The sequence below is a fragment of the Chiloscyllium punctatum genome, chromosome 36 (assembly GCF_047496795.1).
Source record: "Chiloscyllium punctatum isolate Juve2018m chromosome 36, sChiPun1.3, whole genome shotgun sequence".
Taxonomy (NCBI): Eukaryota; Metazoa; Chordata; class Chondrichthyes; order Orectolobiformes; family Hemiscylliidae; genus Chiloscyllium; species Chiloscyllium punctatum.
In genome coordinates this window covers 22,392,887-22,414,890 of record NC_092774.1, presented here as the reverse complement: position 1 = coordinate 22,414,890, position 22,004 = coordinate 22,392,887, and the positions used below count along the sequence as shown (strand labels likewise).

The following is a 22,004-nucleotide window of genomic DNA, read 5'->3' as shown; positions in this document are numbered from 1 at the left end:
TGTCTCTCTCTCTCTCTCTCTCTGTCTCTGACTCTCTCCCCTCACACTCTACATCCCTCCATTCTCTCTCCTCACTCTGTCCACCCAGTCTTTCTGTACTCTACACCCCTTGTCCATCTTCTCTCCCTTCTCCACCTCCCCTGACTCCTATCTTGTCCCTCGAGCCCTCTTTTGATCACTGTATCAAGCCCTTCTCAGAAGAGAGATGGTGATGTCACTACCTGGGAGATGGGAGTGCATAAAGAAATGGCTGAGTTTTAAAACTGAAAATAGGTAGAATATACTCAGAAACATCATTAAAGTCTGAAAGCATGTTAATCTTTTCTAAAAAAGAAGCTGCCAAAATCTTTCTGAAACTTGCATGGAAGTATGGGCGATAGCTGTACTGGGTGAATGGCCTTTTCCTAGTCTTGTGAAATTGGTTCTGATCATGTATAAATAGTCATATAGTTTCAGAGCATGGAAAGTCCGTGTGACCAGATATCCTAAATTAATGTAGTGATACAGTTGATTAGATTAGATTCCCTATAGTGCGGGAACAGACCCAACAAGTCTACACCAACCCGCCAAACAGTAACACACCCTTTTCCTCTGACTAATGCACCTAACACTATTTAGCATGGCCAATTCACCTGGCCTGCACATCTTTGGATTGTAGGAGGAAATCCACACAGACATGGGGAAAATGCACAAAATCCACACAGTCACCTAAGGCTGGAATCAAACCTGGGTCCCTGGCCCTGTGAGACAGCAGTCCTAACCACTGAGCCACTATTTTTCGCCAGCACTTGGCCCATATCCCTCTCAACACATACAGATGCCTGTTAAATGTTGTAATTGTACCAGCCTTCACAACATCCTTTGGTAGATTAGATTACATTACAGTGTGGGAACAGGCTAACAAGTCTACACCAACCTACTGAAACGCAACCCCCCCCCCATACCCCTAACCTAATACTACGGGCAATTTAGCATGGCCAATTCACCTGACCTGCACATCTTTGGACTGTGGGAGGAAACCGGAGCACCCGGAGGAAACCCACGCAGACACGGGGAGAACATGCAAACTCCACACAGTCAGTCGCCTGTGCAGGAATTGAACCCAGGTCTCTGGCGCTGTGAGGCAGCAGTGCTAACCACTGTGCCACCGTGCCGCCCATGTAGTTAGTTCAATACACGCGCCACCCTCTGCACGAAAAAGTGGCCCCTTTTAAATCTTTCCCCTCTTACAGTAAACCTATGCCCCTCTAGTTTGGAACTCCTTGGGAAAAGACATATAAAGGTTGAGCAGCCAAACAACGTGCAAAAGGAGTAAAATGTTGGGGTGGTGGGAATTGTGGCTTCGGCATTTTTTCTCTCCAAGTGGCATCTGGACGCTTAAAATTGGTCAATAAAACCAGCATCTTAACAGAGCATACTCCTCGGTGTCAGCAAAGCATTGCGAAAGCTCCTTGGTGTCCGCGGAACCGGCGTGTGACTGACTTCCCCGGACCAATGGGGAGCTGTGGAGGACCGGAAGCAGCCTTGTCCTCCTGCGAATCAGAGGCTCCTATTGTCTAAATGCGGAAGTGGGACCTTGATCTTGTGAAGTTGCTGCCAACTTTCTTCCTCCGTCCAACCTCAGTGAGTACAATACTCCTTTTTTTTCTCTCTCCCTTCTCATTTTCCATTTCACTTTGTTTTCATTCTGGGGTTCAATTGTTGACTTGCAGCAACTGAAAGGAAAAGGAGTGAATCCAGGGAAGGGACAGATTCTGGAAAAGTTGGTTCGTGTCTGTGTATCAATTGGCACAGATGCAGTAAATGTTCGGGAGGGTTGAAACTAATTTGGCAAGGGGGTGGGAACCAGAGCTATGTATCTGAGAAGGGGGTAAGTTGTAGATGGGACAGTGACAGGATGTAGTGAATCTATCGGGAAGGTTTTTCACATGATGAAACAAAGGGGTCGGTTAAAGTGTGTTTGCTTTAACACAAGGAGTGTCAGAAATAAGAGTGACGAACTTAGAGCATGGATCAGTTCTTGGGACTATGATGTTGTGGCCATAATGGAGACGTGGGTTTCACAGGGGCAGGAATGGTTGCTAGATGTTCCAGGGTTTAGAATGTTTAAAAAGAACAGGGAGGGTGGAAAAAGAGGGCGTATAGCATTGCTAATCAGAGAGTGCATCACAGCTACAGAAACGAAGGTTATCAAGGAAGGTTTGTCAACTGAGTCAGTATGGGTGGAAGTTAGGAACAGCCACCGCATTGGGGGTTTTCCACAGACACTCTAATAGCAGTAGGGAGATTAAAGAGCTCGTAGGCTGGCAGATTTTGAAAAAATGTAGATGTAGCAGGGTTGTTGTTATGTGTGACTTCAACTTCCCAATATTGACTGGAACCTCCTTTAGTGCAGATGGTTTGGATGGAGTTGTTTTTGTCAGGTGTGTTCAGGAGGGTTTCCTTACTCCGTATGTAGGCAGGCTGATGAAGGGAGAGGCCATTTCGGGTTTGGTGCTCGGCAATGAGCCAGGACAGGTGTCAGATCTCGTGGTGGGAGAACACTTTTTTTGACAGTGACCACAACTGCCTCACATTTACCATAGCCTTGGAGAGGGAACGGAGCAGTTACTAAGGGAAGATGTTTAATTGGAGAAAAGGGAATTATGATGGTAACAGACAGGAGTTGGGAAGTACAGATTGGGAGCAATTGTTCCACAGAAAGGGCACAATGGACATGTGGAGACTGTTTACGGAGAACTTGTTGCGAGTGATGCAGAAATTTGTTTCTCTGAGACAGGCAAAAAGGGGTAAGATGAGGGAGCCTTGGATGACAAGAACAGAGGAGCTTCATGTCAAAAGGAAGAAGGCATCTTAAGTAAGGTGGAGGAAGCAAGGATCTGGCACTGCTTTAGAGATTACAGGCTTACTAGAAAGGAGCTCAGAAATTGACATAAGGAGAGCCAGGACGTGGCACAAAAAAGACTTGGCTGGAAGGATTAAGGAGAACCCAAAGGCATTTTACTTGTATGTGAGGAATAAGAGAATGATCAGGGAGAAGATAGGGCTGGTCAGGGATAGCATAGGGAACTTGTGCATGGAGTCTCAGCAGATAGGGGAAGCCCTAAATGAGATTTTTGCTTCAGCTTTCACTAAGGAAAAGGACTTTGTTGTGAATGAGAACTTTGAGGAGCTGGGAAACAGGCTTGAACAGATCAAGATTAATGAAGTTGATGTGCTGGAAATTTTGGCAAACATTAAGATTGATAAGCCCCCAGGGCCAGACCGGATTTATCCTAGGCCGCTCCGGGAAGTGAGAAAGAAGATTGCTAAGCTGCTGGTGAAGGTCTTTGCTTCCTCACTCCCCACCGGAGTCGTACCAGAGGATTGGAGGGAGGCGAATGTTGTTCCCCTTTTCAAGAAGGGGAATAGGGAAATCCCTGGCAATTACAGACCAGTCAGTCTTATGTCTGTAGTCAGAAAGGTTTTGGAAAGAATTCTGAGGGATAGGATTTAAGACTATTTGGAAAAGCATAGCATGATTAAAGGCAGTCAGCATGGCTTTATGAGGGGCAGGTCATGCCTAACAAATCTTATTGAGTTCTTTGAGGTGGTGACGAGATAGGTCAACCAAGGTCGAGCAGTGAATGTGGTATATATATTCTTCAGCAAGGCATTAGATAAGATTCCCCATGGCTCATTCATAAAATCAGGAGGTATGGGATACAGGGAGATTTAGCTGTCTGGATTCAGAATTGGTTGGTTGACAGAAGGCAGAGAGTGGTTGTAAATGGAAAGTATTCTGCCTGGAGGTCAGTGGTGAGTGGTGTACCGCAGGGCTGTGTTCTTGGGCCTCTGCTCTTTGTAGTTTTTATAAATGCCTTGGATGAGGAAGTTGAGGGGTGGGTTAGTAAATTTGCCAATGATGCAAAGATTGGAAGTACTGTTGATAGTATGGAGGGCTATTGCAGGCTGCAGCGCAGTATAGACGGGATGCAGAGCTGGGTGGAGAAATGGCAGATGGAGTTTAACCTGGATAAATGTGAAGTGATGCATTTTGGAAGGTCAAACTTGAATGCTGAATATAAGATTCTTGGCAGTGTAGAGGAACAGAGGGATCTGGGTGTGCAAGCGCATAGATCCCTCAAAGTTGCCACCCAAGTGGATAGGTTAATTAAGAAAGCATATGATATTTTGGCTTTCATTTACAGGGGGATTGAGTTTCAGAGCTGCAAGGTTTTGCTGCAGCTCTACAAGACCCTGATGAGACCACACTTGGAATATTGTGTCCAGTTCTGGTCGCCCTATTATATGGAAGCTTTGGAGAGGGTGCAAAGATGGTTTACCAGGCTGCTGCCTGGACTGGAGGGCTTGTCTTACGAAGAAAGGTTGAATAAGCTCGGACTTTCTTCTGCAGAGAAGGAGAAAAAGAGGTGACATGATCAAGGTATACGTGGTAATGAGAGGCATGGATAGAGTCAATAGTCAGAGACTTTTCCCCAGGCAGGATTGACTGGCATGAGGGATCATGGTTTTAAGATATTAGGAGAAAGGTATAGAGGAGATGTCAGAGGTAGGTTCTTTACGCAGAGAGTTGTGAATGGGTTGCCAGCGGTGGTGGTGGAAGCAAAGTCATTAGGGACATTAAAGTGACTGCTGGAGGTGCACATGGACAGCAGTGAATTGAGGGGTGTGTAGGTTTGTTTATCTTAGATAGGGAATAATCCTTGGCACAACATTGTGGGCCAAAGGGCCTGTTCTGCGTTGTACTTGGGATGTGTGTGTGGGATGGAGCTTTTCAGCTTTTAGGGAATGAGAGAGGAAAGACACTGATATAAATTAGAATTGATCAGATGGGCTGAATGGCCAAGGAGTGGCAGATGCAGTTTAATTTAGATAAATGCAAGGTGTTGCAGTTTGGAAAGGCAAATCAGGGCAGGGCATATACACAATGGGAAGGTCCTGGGGAGTGTTCCTGAACAAAGAGACCTTGGAGTGCAGGTTCATAATTCCTGGAAAGTGGTGTTGGAAGTAGATAGGAGAATAAAGACGACATTTGGTCTGCTTTCCTTTATGGGTCAGAACATTGAGTACAGGAATTGGGAAGTCCTGTTGCAGCTGTGCAGGACATTGAATAGGCCACTTTTGGAATATTGCACTCTGTTCTGGTCTCCCTGCTATAGGAAAGATTTTGTGAAACTTAAAAGGGTTTGGAAATGATTTACGAGGCTGATACCAGAGTTGGAAGAGTTGAGCTACAGGGAGACGCTCTCTCTGGAGTGTCAGAGGCTGAGCGGTAACCTTGTAGAAGTTCATAAGGAGCACGGACAGGGTGAATAGCCAAGATCTTTTCCCAGGATATGGGAGCCCCAAAGTAGAGGGCATAACTTTGAGGTGAGAGGACAAGATTTAAAATGGACCTGAGGGGCAACTTTTTCAGGCAGAGGGTGGTGTGTGTATGGAACGAGCTGCCAGAGGAAATGGTGGAGCCTGGAACAATTACAACGGTTAAGGGGCATCTGGATGGGTATATGAAGGGTTTAGAGAGAGATGGGCCAAATGCTGGCAAATGGGACTAAATTAGTTTCTGATATCTGGTCAGCACGGATGAGTCTGTTTCGGTGCTGTATGTGTTTGGTGAAAGCTGAAATGTCGTTGTGAAGACTGGACTTTCAGAGCAGCTTACCCTTACTGGGAGCAGAAGTTACAGTGAAATCTTTCATTTGTGAGACAGCAACTGAATGAGTGAGGGAGCACATCTGGGATTTTGGTGGAAAGTCGGAATTCATTGCACTGTGGGGGTGAAGTGCTTCAAGGTTTACTAGCAGTAAGTAAAGTGTACTGAGTGGGGAGTCCAGTGAAGGGTTAGGTGGATTTTGTTTAAAGCTGTTTATTTCTTTCAGCCTCCAACATTGATGCACAGCATTGGAAATACTGGAGTGGGGGATTAGTAACTGGTATTGTTAGAAGCCTTAAAATTTTCACGACTGCAGATATTGCATTGTTTTTTGAGCATGTAACTTTGAAGATGGACGAGGGAGATGCAGTAGATGTAGTGTACCTGGACTTTCCGAAAGCTTTTGATAAAGTCCCACATAGGAGGTTAGTGAGTAAAATTAGGGCGCACGGTATTGGGTGCAAAGTACTAACTTGGATTGAAAGTTGGTTGGCTGACAGGAAACAAAGAGTAGTGATAAACGGCTCCATTTTGGAATGGCAGGCAGTGACCAGTGGGGTATCGTAAGGATCAGTGCTGGGGCCGCAGCTTTTTACAATATATATTAATGATAAAGAAGATGGTATTAGTAATAATATTAGCAAATTTGCTGATAATACTAAGCTGGGTGGCAGGGTGAAATGTGAGGAGGATGTTAGGAGATTACAGGGTGACCTGGACAGGTAAGGTGAGTGGTCAGATGCATGGCAGATGCAGTTTAATGTGGATAAATGTATGGTTATCCACTTTGGTGGCAAGAACAGGAAGGCAGATTACTACCTAAATGGAGTCAGTTTAAGTAAAAGGGCAGTACAAAGAGATCTGGGTGTTCTTGTACACCAGTGAATGAAGGTAAGCATGCAGGTACAGCAGGTAGTGAAGAAAGCAAATAGCATGCTGGCCTTCATAACAAGAGGGATTGAGTATAGAAGCAAAGAGGTGCTTCTGCAGCTGTACAGGGCCCTGGTGAGACCACACCTGGAGAATTGTGTGCAGTTCTGGTCTCCAACTTTGAGAAAAGACATTCTGGCTATTGAGGGAGTACAGCGTTGGTTCACTAGGTCAATTCCTGGAATGGCGGGACTACCTTGCGCTGATAGACTGGAGCGACTGGGCTTGTGTACCCTTGAGTTTAGAAGACTGAGAGGGGATCTGATTGAGACATATAAGATTATTAAAGGATTGGACACTCTGGAGGCAGGAAACATGTTTCCGCTGATGGTGAGTGCTGAACCAGAGGACACAGCTTAAAAATACGGGGTAGACCATTTAGGACAGAGATGAGGCGAAACTTCTTCACCCAGAGAGTGGTGGCTGTGTGGATTGCTCTGCCCCAGAGGGCAGTGGAGGCCCAGTCTCTGGATTCATTTAAGAAAGAGTTGGATAGAGCTCTCAAGGATAGTGGAATCAAGGGTTATGGAGATAAGGCAGGAACAGGATACTGATTAAGGATGATCAACCATGATCATATTGAATGGTGGTGCAGGCTCGAAGGGCAGAATGGCCTACTCCTGCACCTATTGTCTGTTGTTTCATCAGCATTGTAAAGGTTACTGGCAGGTGTGGGCTGTATTCACTGGAAATGATTAAGCAGTTAGATAACTCATAAGAGAGGGCAGGGTGGGATTTGTCTTTCGATTTGCAGAAGGTAGAAGGTTCTGTGTGCTGTGATCCAGGGCAAACACAACTGTGGGAAGTCAAAGAAGCCCTACAGTGTGACGCAGGCCATTCAGCCCATCAAGTCCACATCGACCCCTCTGAAGATCATGCCATCCAGACCCACCTCACCCCACTGCCCCCTGCAATGAGGTTGTTTCTGCTGATGGGTGAGACTAGACCTCAAGATTAGGGGGAGTAGACTTAGGGCTGAAAATGTGTTGCTGGAAAAGCGCAGCAGGTCAGGCAGCATCCAAGGAACAGGAGAATCGACGTTTTGGGCATAAGCCCTTCTTCCCTTGCTTTTCCAGCAACACGTTTTCAGCTCTGATACTCCAGCATCTGCAGTCCTCACTTTCTCCTCGGAGTAGATTTAGGGCAGAGATAAGGAGGAACTGCTTTTTTGGAGAGTAGTGAACCTATGGAATTTTCTGTCCAGTGAAGCTGGAGTATCAGAGCTTCGTTAAGTATATTCAAGACACAGTTGGACGGGTTTTTGCACGACAGGGGAATTAAGGGTAGCTGGGATAATGCAGGTCGGAGGAGCTGAGATGATGGATAGATCAGCAATCGTCTTAAAGAATGGCAGAGCAGGCTCAATGGACCAAATGGCCGCCTCCTGCTTCTATTACTATTGTTAGAAACAAAATCAATAAAATTTAGACGAGACCACAAAAACTGGAAACATGAAAATTTATTATGAACTTGCAAGCACGGGCCTCAATTGCATAAGCAAATTAGAACTTAGGTTAGTGTCCAGTTATACCCTTTGAGCTGAGTGAGATCATCTCTCCAGACCCCTAATTACCCAATCTCTCTCACTATTTCCCCTCTACCCATCTATGATCCACGCCCATAGCCCCTTTCTTTCCAAGTTGGCAATTTCCCCCTTGCATGTGCTGTCAAAAGGCTAAACATGGATAGAAGAGGGACAGGAATGGCTGTTGGAGGTTCCTGGTTACAGATGTTTCAGTAAGATTAGGGAGGGTGGTAAAAAAGGAGGGGGGGTGGCATTGCTAATTAGAAATGGTATAACGGCTGCAGAAAGGAAGTTTGAGGGGGATCTGCCTCTGGAGGTAGTATGGGCTGAAGTCAGAAATAGGAAAGGTGCAGTCACCTTGTTGGGTGTTTATTATAGGCCCCCTAATAGCAGCAGAGATGTGGAGAAACAGATTGGGAAACAGATTTTGGAAAGGTGCAGAAGCCACAGGGTCGTAGTCATGGGCGACTTCAACTTCCCAAATATTGATTGGAAGCTCTTTAGATCAAGTAGATTGGATGGGGCGGTGTTTGTGCAGTGTGTCCAGGAAGCTTTTCTAACGCAGTATGTAGATTGTCCAACCAGAGGGGAGGCCATATTGGATCTGGGACTCAGTAATGAACCGGGACAAGTGGTGGGCTTGTTAGTGGGTGAACATTTTGGTGATGGCGACCACAATTCTGTGACTTTCACCTTGGTTATGGAGAGGGATAGGTGCGCACAACAAGGAAGTTTTTACAATTGGGGGAAGGGAAATTATGATGCTGTAAGACAGGATTTGAGGAGCATACGTTGGGAGCATAGGATGTCGTGGAAATGTGGAACTTTTTCAAGGAGCAGATACGACGTGTCCTTGATATGTATGTACCGGTCAGGCAGGAAAGAAATGGTCGTGTGAGGGAGCCTTGGTTGACGAGGGAGGTTGAATGTCTAGTAAAGAGGAAGAAGGAGGCTTACATAAGGTTGAGGAAACAAGGTTCAGACAGAGCAGTGGAGGGATACAGGATAGCCAGAAGGGACCTGAAGAAAGGGATTAGGAGAGCTAAGAGAGGGCATGAAAAATCCCTGGCGGATAGGATCAAGGATAACCCCAAGGCATTCTATGCGTATGTGAGAAACCTGAGAATGACGAGAACGAGGGTAGGTCCGATCAAGGACAGTGGTGGGAGACTGTGTATTGAGTCGGAAGAGATAGGAGAGGTCTTGAACAAGTACTTCTCTTCAGTATTTACGAACGAGAGGGACCGTATTGTTGAAGAGGAGAGTGTGAAACGGACTGGTAAGCTAGAAGAGATACCTGTTAGGAAGGAAGATGTGTTGGACATTTTGAACAACTTAGGGATAGACAAGTCCCCCGGGCCTGACGGGATATATCCTAGGATTATGTGGGAAGCAAGAGAGGAAATTGCAGTACCGTTGGCAATGATCTTCTCGTCTTCACTGGCAACTGGGGTGGTACCAGGGGACTGGAGAGTAGCGAATGTTGTGCCCCTGTTCAAAAAAGGGAATAGGGATAACCCCGGGAATTACAGGCCAGTTAGTCTTACTTCTGTGGTAGGCAAAGTAATGGAAAGGGTACTGAGGGATAGGATTTACGAGTATCTGGAAAGACACTGCTTGATTAGGGACAGCCAGCACGGATTTGTGAAGGGTAGGTCTTGCCTTACAAGTCTTATTGAATTCTTCGAGGAGGTGACCAAGCATGTGGATGAGGGTAGAGCAGTGGATGTAGTGTACATGGATTTTAGTAAGTCAGGAGGCATGGGATAGAGGGAAATTTGGCCAATTGGATAGAAAACTGGCTAACCGGTCGAAGTCAGAGAGTGGTGGTAGATGGTAAATATTCAGCATGGAGTCCAGTTACAAGTGGAGTTCCGCAGGGATCAGTTCTGGGTCCTCTGCTGTTTGTAATTTTTATTAATGACTTAGATGAGGGAGTCGAAGGGTGAGTCAGTAAATTTGCAGATGATACAAAGATAGGTGGAGTTGTGGACAGTGAGGAGGGCTGTTGTCGGCTGCAGAGGGACTTAGATATGATGCAGAGCTGGGCTGAGGAGTGGCAGATGGAGTTCAACCCTGTCAAGTGTGAGGTTGTCCATTTTGGAAGAACAAATAAGAATGCGGAATACAGGGTTAATGGTAGGGTTCTTGGTCAGGTGGAGGAACAGAGGGATCTTGGGGTCTATGTACATAGATCTTTGAAGGTTGCCACTCAGGTGGATAGAGTTTGTAAGAAGGCCTATGGAGTATTATCGTTCATTAGCAGAGGGATTGAATTCAAGAGTCGTGAGGTGATGTTGCAGCTGTACAGGACTTTGGTTAGGCCACATTTGGAGTACTGTGTGCAGTTCTGGTCGCCTCACTTTAGGAAAGATGTGGAAGCTTTGGAGAGGGTGCAGAGAAGATTTACCAGGATGTTGCCTGGAATGGAGAGTAGGTCGTACGAGGATAGGTTGAGAGTTCTCGGCCTTTTCTCGTTGGAACGGCGAAGGATGAGGGGTGACTTGATAGAGGTTTATAAGATGATCAGAGGAATAGATAGAGTAGACAGTCAGAAACTTTTTCCCCGGGTACAACAGAGTGTTACAAGGGGACATAAATTTAAGGTGAAGGGTGGAAGGTATAGGGGAGATGTCAGGGGTGGGTTCTTTACCCAGAGAGTGGTGGGGGCATGGAATGCGCTGCCCGTGGGAGTGGTAGAGTCAGAATCATTGGCGACCTTTAAGCGGCATTTGGATAGGTACATGGATGGGTGCTTAATCTAGGATAGAAGTTCGGCACAACATCGTGGGCCGAAGGGCCTGTTCTGTGCTGTATTGTTCTATGTTCTATGTTCTATGTTCTATAAACTCTTATCTCGATGTTCCCCTTTGTAACTTCTTTCATTGTCCATAGGTACATTCAATTCTTGTACATACCTCTTAACAATGTATCTTTTTCGTGCTTCGCTTATATGTTTCAGTAATCTTAGCTTTTTCCTGAAAATGTTGTTTTAAACATTATGGTAAAAGGAATTATTTTCTTTAATTAAGTATTAACTTTAATGTAGATTTATTATCCATAATTATACACTGAAAAGTAGAGATACTCTTCCCTAAATACCTGCAGGGTTAATAGTTCTCTTGCTTGTACCCCTTTTCTGTATGCTTTTTCTATATCTGCAAAAACAACACTTTTACCCCATTTCTAACAATATGAAACTATAACCCTGCATTTCCCATGGCTAATGCACCTAAACTGCACCTCCCTGAACACTGGGCAATTTATCATGGCCAAACCACATCAAGACCAGTCAGCAATGTAGTGATGTGGAAAATAAACATCAACGAACGATACAAAGGGACAAGGAAGTAAATGTACCAGCAATCAAATCTGGATTCTGTAGATGACAATAATTGAAACTAAAGGCTGTGTCTGAATGTGTGCTGCATTGTAACAAAAGTGAATGAATTGCTGCACACATTGAAGAGAATAATTATGAGCTGAGATTCCTTCCAAAGACACTACTTCAGGATGATAAGGATTGCATCCCGAATATAAGGGGGTATTTTGCATTCAAGTTGAATAGGAAGCTAGGTAAAGGTAGAGGGTTGGCACTTCCAATCAAAGCACTGATCACAGGGTAGCCTGGTGTCAGCTCGGATTTCAGGTCCTGATTTCCCTGTCCTCTGTTGATCTCCCTATTCCTACAGAGTGACATGTCATCTGTTCTCAGCTCTGCTGGAATTCTGATGAAACTTTGACCCCCCCCCCCCTTTTACACCTTCAATAAAACATTCAGTCAGTCAAGACCCAGCCCACAATCTCCAAGTCTATCAACCATTCAACAGAGAGAGTCATCATAGCGGTGAATAAAACAAGAAGAGGGAACCAAATGAGAAATAAATACATAGTTGGTGCTCGTGGTTAATGTTTGTTCATTAGCAAGTTAATCAGAAATATGATTCTCTCAGGATTCTTATCATGCCCCTGCTTTAGGAATTCTCTGCCCCTTACATCTATTAGTACTCAGCTATGATTTATAACAATATTTTCATCAACAGAAATAAAGCATTTGTTATCAAATAGACATAGAGGTACACACCATGGAAATACACTTCTTTCTTTTATGCGCGCACACAAACGTATTTGCAAATTCATTCTATTTTGCTCAAAAAATGCACAATCTTCAGGCAATCAATGCATGTAATATTTTGTAAATTCCACTTCAGAAATAGAACCAGTCTGCCTCTAAATTGGGATACAGACCAACTTTGAACTCTCACCTTTAATGCATTGTCTGAGCTGACAAGTTACCTTTTGTTATAAAATCTTGTTATCTCAGAAAGGAGACTTGTATGAAGTTCTGGGATTTACCTATTTAATGATACCTGCAACCCAGTCTAAAAGACTTTACAATTCGAGGATGTTCAATATACCATTTCAGTGGCATGATACTGTAATGCTTTGCTATAAATGCTGTCTTATGATCTTATAATCCACAACCACCTGATGAAGGAGCAGCGCTCCAAAAGCTAGTGCTTCCAAATAAATTTGTTGGCTATAAACTGATGTTGTGATTTTTTTTTTAAACTTTGCCCAGATTAGGGTGGATTGGCCATGCTAAATTACCCATAGTGCCCAGGGCTGTGCAGGTTAGGTGCATTATTCCAAGTGAAATACCCTCCTTCTGGGCAACTCTTCATCTTGGGAGGGAGAGAGAGGAGAGATCTGTTCACTTGTAGCAACTGGAGTGAATCCAGGGAGGGAGCAGACTCTACAAACTCAGGTATGTGTCTTAATTACCCGGGTGAGGAGGGACGGAAGGATTGAGATTGGGAAGGGGGGGGGGGGTTTCTGTTTTTATTTTTTAAATGCACCTGATTCTCACAAATAAATGCAACAGATACAAGTACAGCCCATTAATATTCTTCATTTGGAGTTTGAAAGTGGCTGCAACGGTTTTGCATCCTCTGTTCTTCCTCAGCCTTGGCTCCAGCACATTTGGCTTCCATCCCCCATCCCCACTCCCGCCCCGAAGTTGATACTTCCAAGCTGACCCTCGAATGTTCTGTTTGTCCCTCCACTCTTTCCCGCTTGTCTGTTGTGGGTTTCGAAAATTTTCCCAATTCTCTGATTAAGTATAGGATTTTGAAATTTATGTTGTGGCTGTACAGCACATTGGTTTACGCCTCTTTTGGAAGATTGTGTGCAATTCTGGCCTCTAACCTATCAGAAGGATGTTGTGAAACTTGAAAGGGTTCAGAAAAGATTGACAAGGATGTTTCCAGGGTTTGAGATGAATAAGCTGGGACTCTTTTCCCAAACGTGCTGGAGGCGGAGGGCTGACCTGAGAGATGTTTATAAACTCATGGAAGTCATGGATAGGGTAAATAGCCAAGGTCTTTTCCCTGGGATGGGGGAGTCCAGAGCTAAAGGGCAATAAGTTTAGGGTGAAGGGCAAAGAGATTTAAAAGGGACTGAAAGGGCAACCTTTTCATTCAGAGGGTGGTGTGTGTAAGGAATGAGCTGCCAGAGGAAGTGGTGGACGCTGGTACAATTATGACATTTAAAAGACATCTATACGAGTAGGAAGGGTTCAGAGAGATATAGGCCAAGTGCTGGCAAATGGGAATAGATTAGGGTAGGATGTCTGGTCGGCATTGGACCGAAGGGTCTGTTTCTGCGCTGGATATCTCTATGATCCTGGTTTGCCACTAGCTTTTGCTACGGCTGTATGTTCGGTTTCTCTCTGGTGTCAATGTCAATGCCTTGATGTCTTATATCCTCCCTGAGGTCACATTTACCATTTTGTGATTTCTCAAGAAACTGCACTGCAGGTTCATCTTGAATTAACTCACTTTGTTTTTTTGCTTCCCAAAATCAGACCTGCTCACTCTCCGCAGTATCCCAATGTCATGAAAGATATTAATTTTCAAGTGGAGTTATTCAAAATTCAGAGATGTCAGTCTTGACGTTTTTGTTTTTTGCCCCTATAATATCCTGAAGCAGCACCTTCAGGAGAATTAGTTTGAGCGGAGTGAGAACAGAAGGGGAGAGAGTGGGATGGTGCTTTCAATTTTATGGAATAACAAGAAAAGAATGATCTGCAGAAAGTAGAATTTGTTCTGAAGCTTGTTCTGAATTTCTACCCTGGACCAACAGTGATGATTATTGTAATCTTTTTTCCAGAGTTATTGAAGATCTGAAGACGGAAGTTTCAAAATCAACAGGTGAAGGGCTTATGCCTAAAACATCGACTCTCCTGCTCCTCGGATGCTGCCTGACCTATGTTTTTCCAGTGCTGCAGTTTTCAATTCTGACTCTCCATCCTCTGCAGTCCTCAATTTCACATCAATGAAAGCAGCAAAGCTTCTTGATTCCTATTTCAATACGTTTTCAGCATCAGTGGACTGGGTGAGAAACCCGACTGTTGCAGTGTGTGGAGTCTGAAACAGTTACGCGGCCTGGAAAGAGGAATTCACGCCAGGCAGTGCCTGTATACACATTAGTGTATGGCTGAAGCTTTAGCCATGGAGAAACCCGAGGAATCTAATCCCGTGGAGAAACCGTGGAAGTGTGGCGACTGCGGGAAAGGCTTCCGTGTCCCGTCTGCCCTGGAGACACATCGGCGCAGTCACACCGGGGAGAGGCCGTTCTCCTGCCCCGAGTGCGGGAAGGCCTTCAGCGATTTCTCTGCCTTGCTGATGCACCGATGGGTCCACGCGGGGGAGAGGCCCTTCAGCTGCCCAGAGTGCGGGAAGGCCTTCGGCAAATCCTACTCCCTGCTGAGGCACCAGTGGGTCCACACCGGGGAGAGGCCCTTCAGCTGTCCCACGTGTGGGAAGGCCTTCAGTGATTCCTCTGCCCTGCTGAACCACCGGAGAGTCCACACGGGGGAGAGGCCCTTCAGCTGCCTCGAGTGCAGGAAGGGTTTCACTCGCTACTCCCACCTTGTATCCCACCAGCGGGTGCATAGTGGCGAGAAGCCCTTCCACTGCCCCGAGTGCGGGAAGGCTTTCAGTAATTCCTCCAACCTGCTGACCCACCGGCGGGTCCACACTGGCGAGAGACCCTTCGGATGCCCTGAGTGTGGGAAAGGCTTTACGTGCTCCTCTGACCTGTTGAAGCACCGGCGGGTCCACACGGGGGAGAGGCCCTTCAGCTGCCCTGAGTGTGGGAAGGGCTTTACCCAGTCCTCTGACCTTATGGCCCACCTGCGAGTCCACACCGGGGAGAGGCCATTTGCCTGCTCCGAGTGCGGGCGGAGGTTCACGTTGTCCAGCAACTTGCGGAAGCACCAGCGCAGGCACCAGCGTTCTCAACAATCTGATTCCCCCGGTGACACTGCTGTGGGTCACCCCCAGGACTGAACCTCCTGCCCGTTCTGACAGTGTGCGCGGTGGGAGAGTTGGTGGGCTCTTTTTGTTTTCTGCTGGAAATCCCCCACTGCAAACCCCAACCCTATGGTGGTACCAGGACCTGGGTTCGATTCCACCCTCAGCCACTCTCTGTGTGGAGTTTGCATGTTCTTCATCCATGCCTGTGTGAGTTTCCTCCAGGTGCTCCGGTTTCCTCCAGGTGCTCCGGTTTCCTCTCATGATCCAAAGCTGTGCAGGTTAGGGTTGGTGGGCCAAGCTGAATTGTCCCACAGTGTTGACGAATGTGTAGGTGTGGTGAATTAGTCAGGGGTAAATGTAGGGTAGATGAATGGGTCTGGGTGGGTTACTCTTCAGAAGTTCGGTATGGACTTGTTGGACTGAAGGGCCTGTTTCCACATTATAGGGATTATACAAACTTTGCTGCTGCTTATTAAGCCTGGAACTTTACGTTGTGGGCAGCACGGTGGCACAGTGGTTAGCACTGTTGCCTCACAGCGCCAGAGACCCGGGTTCAATTCCCGCCTCAGGTGACTGACTGTGGAGTTTGCATGTTTGTGGAGTGTCTGCGTGGGTTTCCTCTGGGTGCTCCGTTTTCCTCCCACTGTCCAAAAATGTGCAGGTTAGGTGAATTGGCCATGCTAAATTGCCCGTAGTGTTACGTTAAGGGGAATGGGTCTGGGTGGGTTGCGCTTCGGCGGGTCGGTGTGGACTTGTTGGGCCAAAGGGCCTGTTTCCACACTGTAAGTAATCTAATCTAATCTAATCATGTTCCCACTGAAACAATCCACATTAACCTAAGACCGCAAGACTATCAGAGCAGAAGTTAGGCCATTCGGCCCATCAAGTCTGCTCTGCCATTCGTTAGAAACAAAAAAAACTGCGGATGCTGGGAGAACACAGTAAGCCAGGCAGCACCAGCCGGGGGAGAAGTCAGCGATTTGGGAATTGCCTGAAACGTTGACTTCTCCATCAGAAACTATTACCAGGATGTTGCCAGAACAAGAGGGCATAGGTTTAGGGTGAAAGGGGAAGGATTTAAAAGGGACCTAAGAGGCAACTTGTTCACAGAGGGCGGTGCATGTATGGAATGAGCTGCCAGAGGAAGTGGTGGAGGCTGGTATAATTATAACATTTAAAAGACATCTGGATGGGGACAGGAATGGGAAGGGTTCAGAGGGATCTCGGCCAAGTGCTGGCAAATGGGTCTCGATTAATTTAGGATGGTCAGCATGGATGAGTTGGACCGAAGGGTCTGTTTCCGTGCTGTACATCTCTGACTACTGATCCTGATGTCAGTTTAAAATTGAGTCCACGTAACTTTAAATAGTTCAACCTTGTTGAGCTCACTTCCTGAAAGGTTTCAAATTAATCCCTCTGAGCAATACTGTTTAAATTTGCTATGTTGGACATTCTATCCCATCAAGTTTGACACAAACCCAAAGGTGACGAAGTCCGAAGTCACACGACCCCAGGTTACAGTCCAACAGGTTTATTTGAAATTCCAAGCTTTAGGAACATTGCTCCTTCATCACTTCATCTGACAAAGGACCAGTGCTCCGAAAGCTCGTGAGTTCAAGTAAACCTGCTGGACTCTATCCTAGTGCCATGTGACTTCTGACCTTGTCTACCCTGATCCAACACCGGCACCTCTGTATCAGAGTAGACAAATGAGATTGGTTTTATTCAGCGTGATTTAGTGAGATGCTCTGAAGGAAACTCCAAACTGTCAGAGTGACAAAAAGACGTGAGTCATAGAGTCCTACAGCATGGAGAACAGGCCCTTTGGCCCAAACTAATCCATGTCTACCAAAACGTTCATCAAAACTAACCCCATTTCTCTGCACTTGACCCATATCCTTCTAAACCTTTCCCATCCATGTATTTGTCCAAATGCCTTTTTAAATGTTGTTCATGTACTTGCCTCAACCACTTCCACTGGCAGCTCATTCCATATGAATACCAGCCTCTGTGCAAACGAAGTTATCCCTCAGGTTCCCTTTTAATCTTTCCCCTTTAGCCTTAAGCCCTCTAGTCCTCGATTCCCCAACCGGAGAAAAAGACTGAGTGCATTCACCCAATCCATGACTATCATGATCTTATAAACTTCCATATGCTCTGCCCTCCTTCTCCCCCCCCCCCCCCACCACCTCCCAGTCTCCTGTGCTCTGAAGAAATGTATCTGAGCTTGTTCAGCCTCTCCTTATAACTCACTCTTGAGTCATAGAGTTAGCCAAAATTCAGAGATGTCAGTCTTGATGTTTGGACTAGAAGCCTCTTCCTTTCTCGAGTCAACTCTCCTGGAGAGAACTTGCTGACTGTCTGATCTACTGACCCTCACAGTGCCCCACTGCCCTCAGTTATCTGGAGGGGGTCCACACACACGTGCCTAAGGTGATGCTTGAAACCTTTTATCATCTCTTTGGGATGGATCCCCATTCATTCCTTGCTACGGAGTTATACAGCCCGGAAACAGACCCTTCAGTCCAACCAGTCTATGATCCCCCAACTACACTAGTGCCACTTGCCTGCCACAGGTGGCATCTGATAGTCACAGCATGGAAACAGAAACTTCGGTCCAACTAGTCCGTGCCGACTAGTTTTCCTAATTTAATCTAGTGCCATTTGCCAGCACTTTGCCCACATCCCTCTAAACTCTTCCTATTTCTACACCCGTCCAGATGTCGTTTACATGTTGTCATTGTACCAGTCTCCACTGCTTCCTCTGGCAGCTCATTCCATACACACATCATTCTCTCTGTGAAAAAGGTCCCTTTTAAATCTTTCCCCACCTACTTTAAACATATTCCCTCTAGTTGTAGACTCCCTCTCTCCATAGATCCCAAGGAATGCTAACCTTGCTAACCGGTCTCATAGAACATAGAACAATACAGCACAGAACAGGACCTTCGGCCCACGATGTTGTGCCGAACATTTGTCCTAGCTTAAGCACCTATCCATGTACCTATCCAATTCCCGCTTAAAGGTCACCAATGATTCTGACTCTGCCACTCCCACAGGCAGCGCATTCCATGCCCCCACCACTCTCTGGGTAAAGAACCTACCCCTGACATCTCCCCTATACCTTCCACCCTTCACCTTAAATTTATGTCCTCTTGTAACACTCTGTTGTACCCGGGGAAAAAGTCTCTGACTGTCTACTCTATCTATTCCCCTGATCATCTTATAAACCTCTATCAAGTCACCCCTCATCCTTCGCCGTTCCAATGAGAAAAGGCCTAGCACTCTCAACCTATCCTCGTACGACCTACTTTCCATTCCAGGCAACATCCTGGTAAATCTTCTCTGCACCCTCTCCAAAGCTTCCACATCTTTCCTAAAGTGAGGCGACCAGAACTGCACACAGTACTCCAACTGTGGCCTAACCAAAGTCCTGTACAGCTGCAACATCACTTCACGACTCTTGAATTCGATCCCTCTGCTAATGAACGATAATACTCCATAGGCCTTCTTACAAACTCTATCCACATGAGTGGCAACTTTCAAAGATCTATGAACATAGACCCCAAGATCCCTCTGCTCCTCCACCTTACTAAGAACCCTACCGTTAACCCTGTATTCCGCATTCTTATTTGTTCTTCCAAAATGAACAACCTCACACTTGACAGGGTTGAACTCTATCTGCCACTCCTCAGCCCAGCTCTGCATCATATCTAAGTCCCTTTGCAGCCGACAACAGCCCTCCTCACTGTCCACAACTCCACCTATCTTCGTATCGTCTGCAAATTTACTGACCCACCCTTCGACTCCCTCTTCCAAGTCATTAATAAAAATTACAAACAGCAGAGGACCCAGAACTGATCCCTGCGGAACTCCACTTGTAACTGGGCTCCAGGCTGAATATTTACCATCTCCCACCACTCTCTGACTTCGACCGGTTAGCCAGTTTTCTATCCAACTGGCCAAACTTCCCACTATCGCATGTCTCCTGACTTTCCGCATAAACCTACCATGGGGAACCTTATCAAATGCCTTACTAAAATCCATGTACACTACATCCCCTGCTCTATCCTCATCCACATGCTTGGTCACCTCCTCAAAGAATTCAATAAGACTTGTAAGGCAAGTACTACCCTTCACAAATCCGTGCTGGCTGTCCCTAATCAAGCAGTGTCTTTCCAGATACTCGTAAATCCTATCCCTCAGTACCCTTTCCATTACTTTGCCTTCCACCGAAGAAAGACTAACTGGCCTGAAATTCCCAGGGTTATCCCTATTCCCTTTTTTGTACGGGGCACAACATTCGCCACTCTCCAGTCCCCTGGCACCAGCCCCATTGACAGTGAAGACGAAAAGATCATTGCCAACGGTACTGCAATTTCCTCTCTTGCTTCCCACATAATCCTAGGATATATCCCATCAGGCCTGGGGGACTTGACTATCCTCAAGTTTTTCAAAATGCCCAACACATCTTCCATCCTAACAAGTATCTCCTCTAGCTTACCAGTCCGTTTCATACTCTCCTCTTCAACAATACGGTCCCTCTCATTTGTAAATACTGAAGAAAAGTACTCATTCAAGACCTCTCCTATCTCTTCCGACTCAATACACAGTCTCCCACTACTGTCCTTGATCGGACCTACCCTCGTTCTCGTCATTCTCATGTTTCTCACATACACATAAAAGGCCTTGGGGTTATCCTTGATCCTACCCACCAAAGATTTTTCATGCCTTCTCTTAGCTCTCCTAATCCCTTTCTTCAGCTCCCTCCTGGCTATCCTGTATCCCTCCAACGCTCTGTTGAGGGAACCCTGTTTCCTCAACCTTATGTAGGCCTCCTTCTTTCTCCTTACAAGACATTCAACCTCCCTCGTCAGCCAAGGTTCCCTCACACGACCATCTCTTTCCTGCCTGACAGGTACGTACATATCAAGGACACGTCGTATCTGTTCCTTAAAAAAGTTCCACATTTCAACATCATCCTTCCCTGACAGCCTATGCTCCCAATTTATGCTCCTCAGATACTGTCTTGCAGCATTGTATTTATCCTTCCCCCAATTGTAAAACCTGCCCTGTTGCACACACCTATCTCTCTCCATAACCAAGGTGAAAGTCACAGAATTATGATCACCATCACCAAAATGTTCACCCACTAACAAGCCCATCACTTGTCCCGGTTCGTTACCAAGTACCAAATCCAATATGGCCTCCCCTCTGGCCAGACAATCTACATACTGCGTTAGAAAAGCTTCCTGGACACACTGCACAAACACCGCCCCGTCCAATCTACTTGATCTAAAGAGCTTCCAGTCAATATTTGGGAAGTTGAAATCGCCCATGACTACTACCCTGTGGCTTCTGCACCTTTCCAAAATCTGTTTCCCAATCTGTTTCTCCACATCTCTACTGCTATTGGGCCTATAGTAAACACCCAACAAGGTGACTGCACCTTTCCTATTTCTGACTTCAGCCTCGGACCCTGCTGGCACCCAGGAGGCAACAAACCATCCGAGAGTCTCGCCCATGTCCACAGAACCACCTGTCTGTCCCTCTAACTATAGAGTCTCCTATAACTCTCACTCTCCTCCTCTTCCCCCTTTCCCTTCTGGGCCTCAGAGCCGGACCTCATACCAGAGACCCAGTCACTGCAGCTTACCCCTGCTAGGCCGTTCCCCCCCCAACAGTATCCAAAGCGGTATACTTATTGAGGGGAACAACCACAGGGGATCCCTGCACTGCCTGCTTCCTCCCCTTCCCACCTCTAACAGTTATCCAGCTACCTCTGTTCTCTGGCGTAACTATGTCCCTGTAGCTTCTATCTATCACCCTCTCAGCCTCTCGAATAATCCTCAGTTCATCCAACTCCACAAAAGTCCTTGACTATTTTCCCTAAACATACCACTCATGGTTTTATAAACCTCCATAAGGGCAACCCCTCAGCCTCTGATGCTCCAGGGAAAACAACCACAGACTATTCAGCCTTTCCCTTTCCCGCCAAACCTTTCCTATTCACGTACTTATTCAAATCTCTTAAGTATTGTGGAGGGGGGCAGGAGGAGGAGGAGGCAGAGGCAGTGGGAGGGAGGGTGGGGAGGCAGGTGGGAATCTGCCCCACATTTCTTTTCAATCTCTCCTCTCTCTGTAAATTGTGCCCCCTGGTCTTGAAGTCCCCCATGTTAGAAAGAGACAACTACCATTAACCCTATCTATACCCCTCATGGTTTTATAAATTTCACCTCTGAGCGTCCTCTGTTCCAGAGGAAAAACATCCCAGCCTATCCAGCCTTAATTCCAATTTGCAGTAATGATTTCAGCCGTTTCTGTGTGTCAATACAGTGCCTCTTAAGTTCACCGGTTTTTAAAACAAACGGCACCCCATTCATTTAAAATGTCTATTTTCCGCACAACGTCAGCCCTGGTTGGGAAATAACCCAGTGGCATCTTCTGTTCCCATAGGCTGATTGTGACTAGGTTCGTAAGATCTGTTTTAAGATGTATGAGCAAAACTTCACAATAAAGGATTAATGCAGCCTTTACTCGTGACTCATTATTAAACACACTTGCACATTTACAG

General features: G+C 46.2%; 1 protein-coding gene across 2 annotated transcripts; it reads left to right on the top strand.

Moving 5' to 3' along the window:
- Window positions 1–1,544: 1,544 nt before the first annotated feature.
- LOC140460237 (uncharacterized) lies at window positions 1,545–21,499 on the top strand. 2 transcript variants are annotated; one of them, XM_072554671.1, is made up of 3 exons: window positions 1,575–1,623; window positions 12,694–12,879; window positions 14,283–21,499. In XM_072554671.1, the coding sequence occupies exon 3, from the start codon at window positions 14,606–14,608 to the stop codon at window positions 15,461–15,463; it is 858 nt and encodes a 285-aa protein (XP_072410772.1). In that variant the 5' UTR covers window positions 1,575–1,623; window positions 12,694–12,879; window positions 14,283–14,605; the 3' UTR covers window positions 15,464–21,499. The 2 variants fall into 2 exon arrangements, with proteins under 2 accessions (XP_072410771.1, XP_072410772.1); XM_072554670.1 differs by lacking the exon at window positions 12,694–12,879 and having other exon boundaries at window positions 1,545–1,623.
- The last annotated feature ends 505 nt before the right edge of the window (window positions 21,500–22,004 follow it).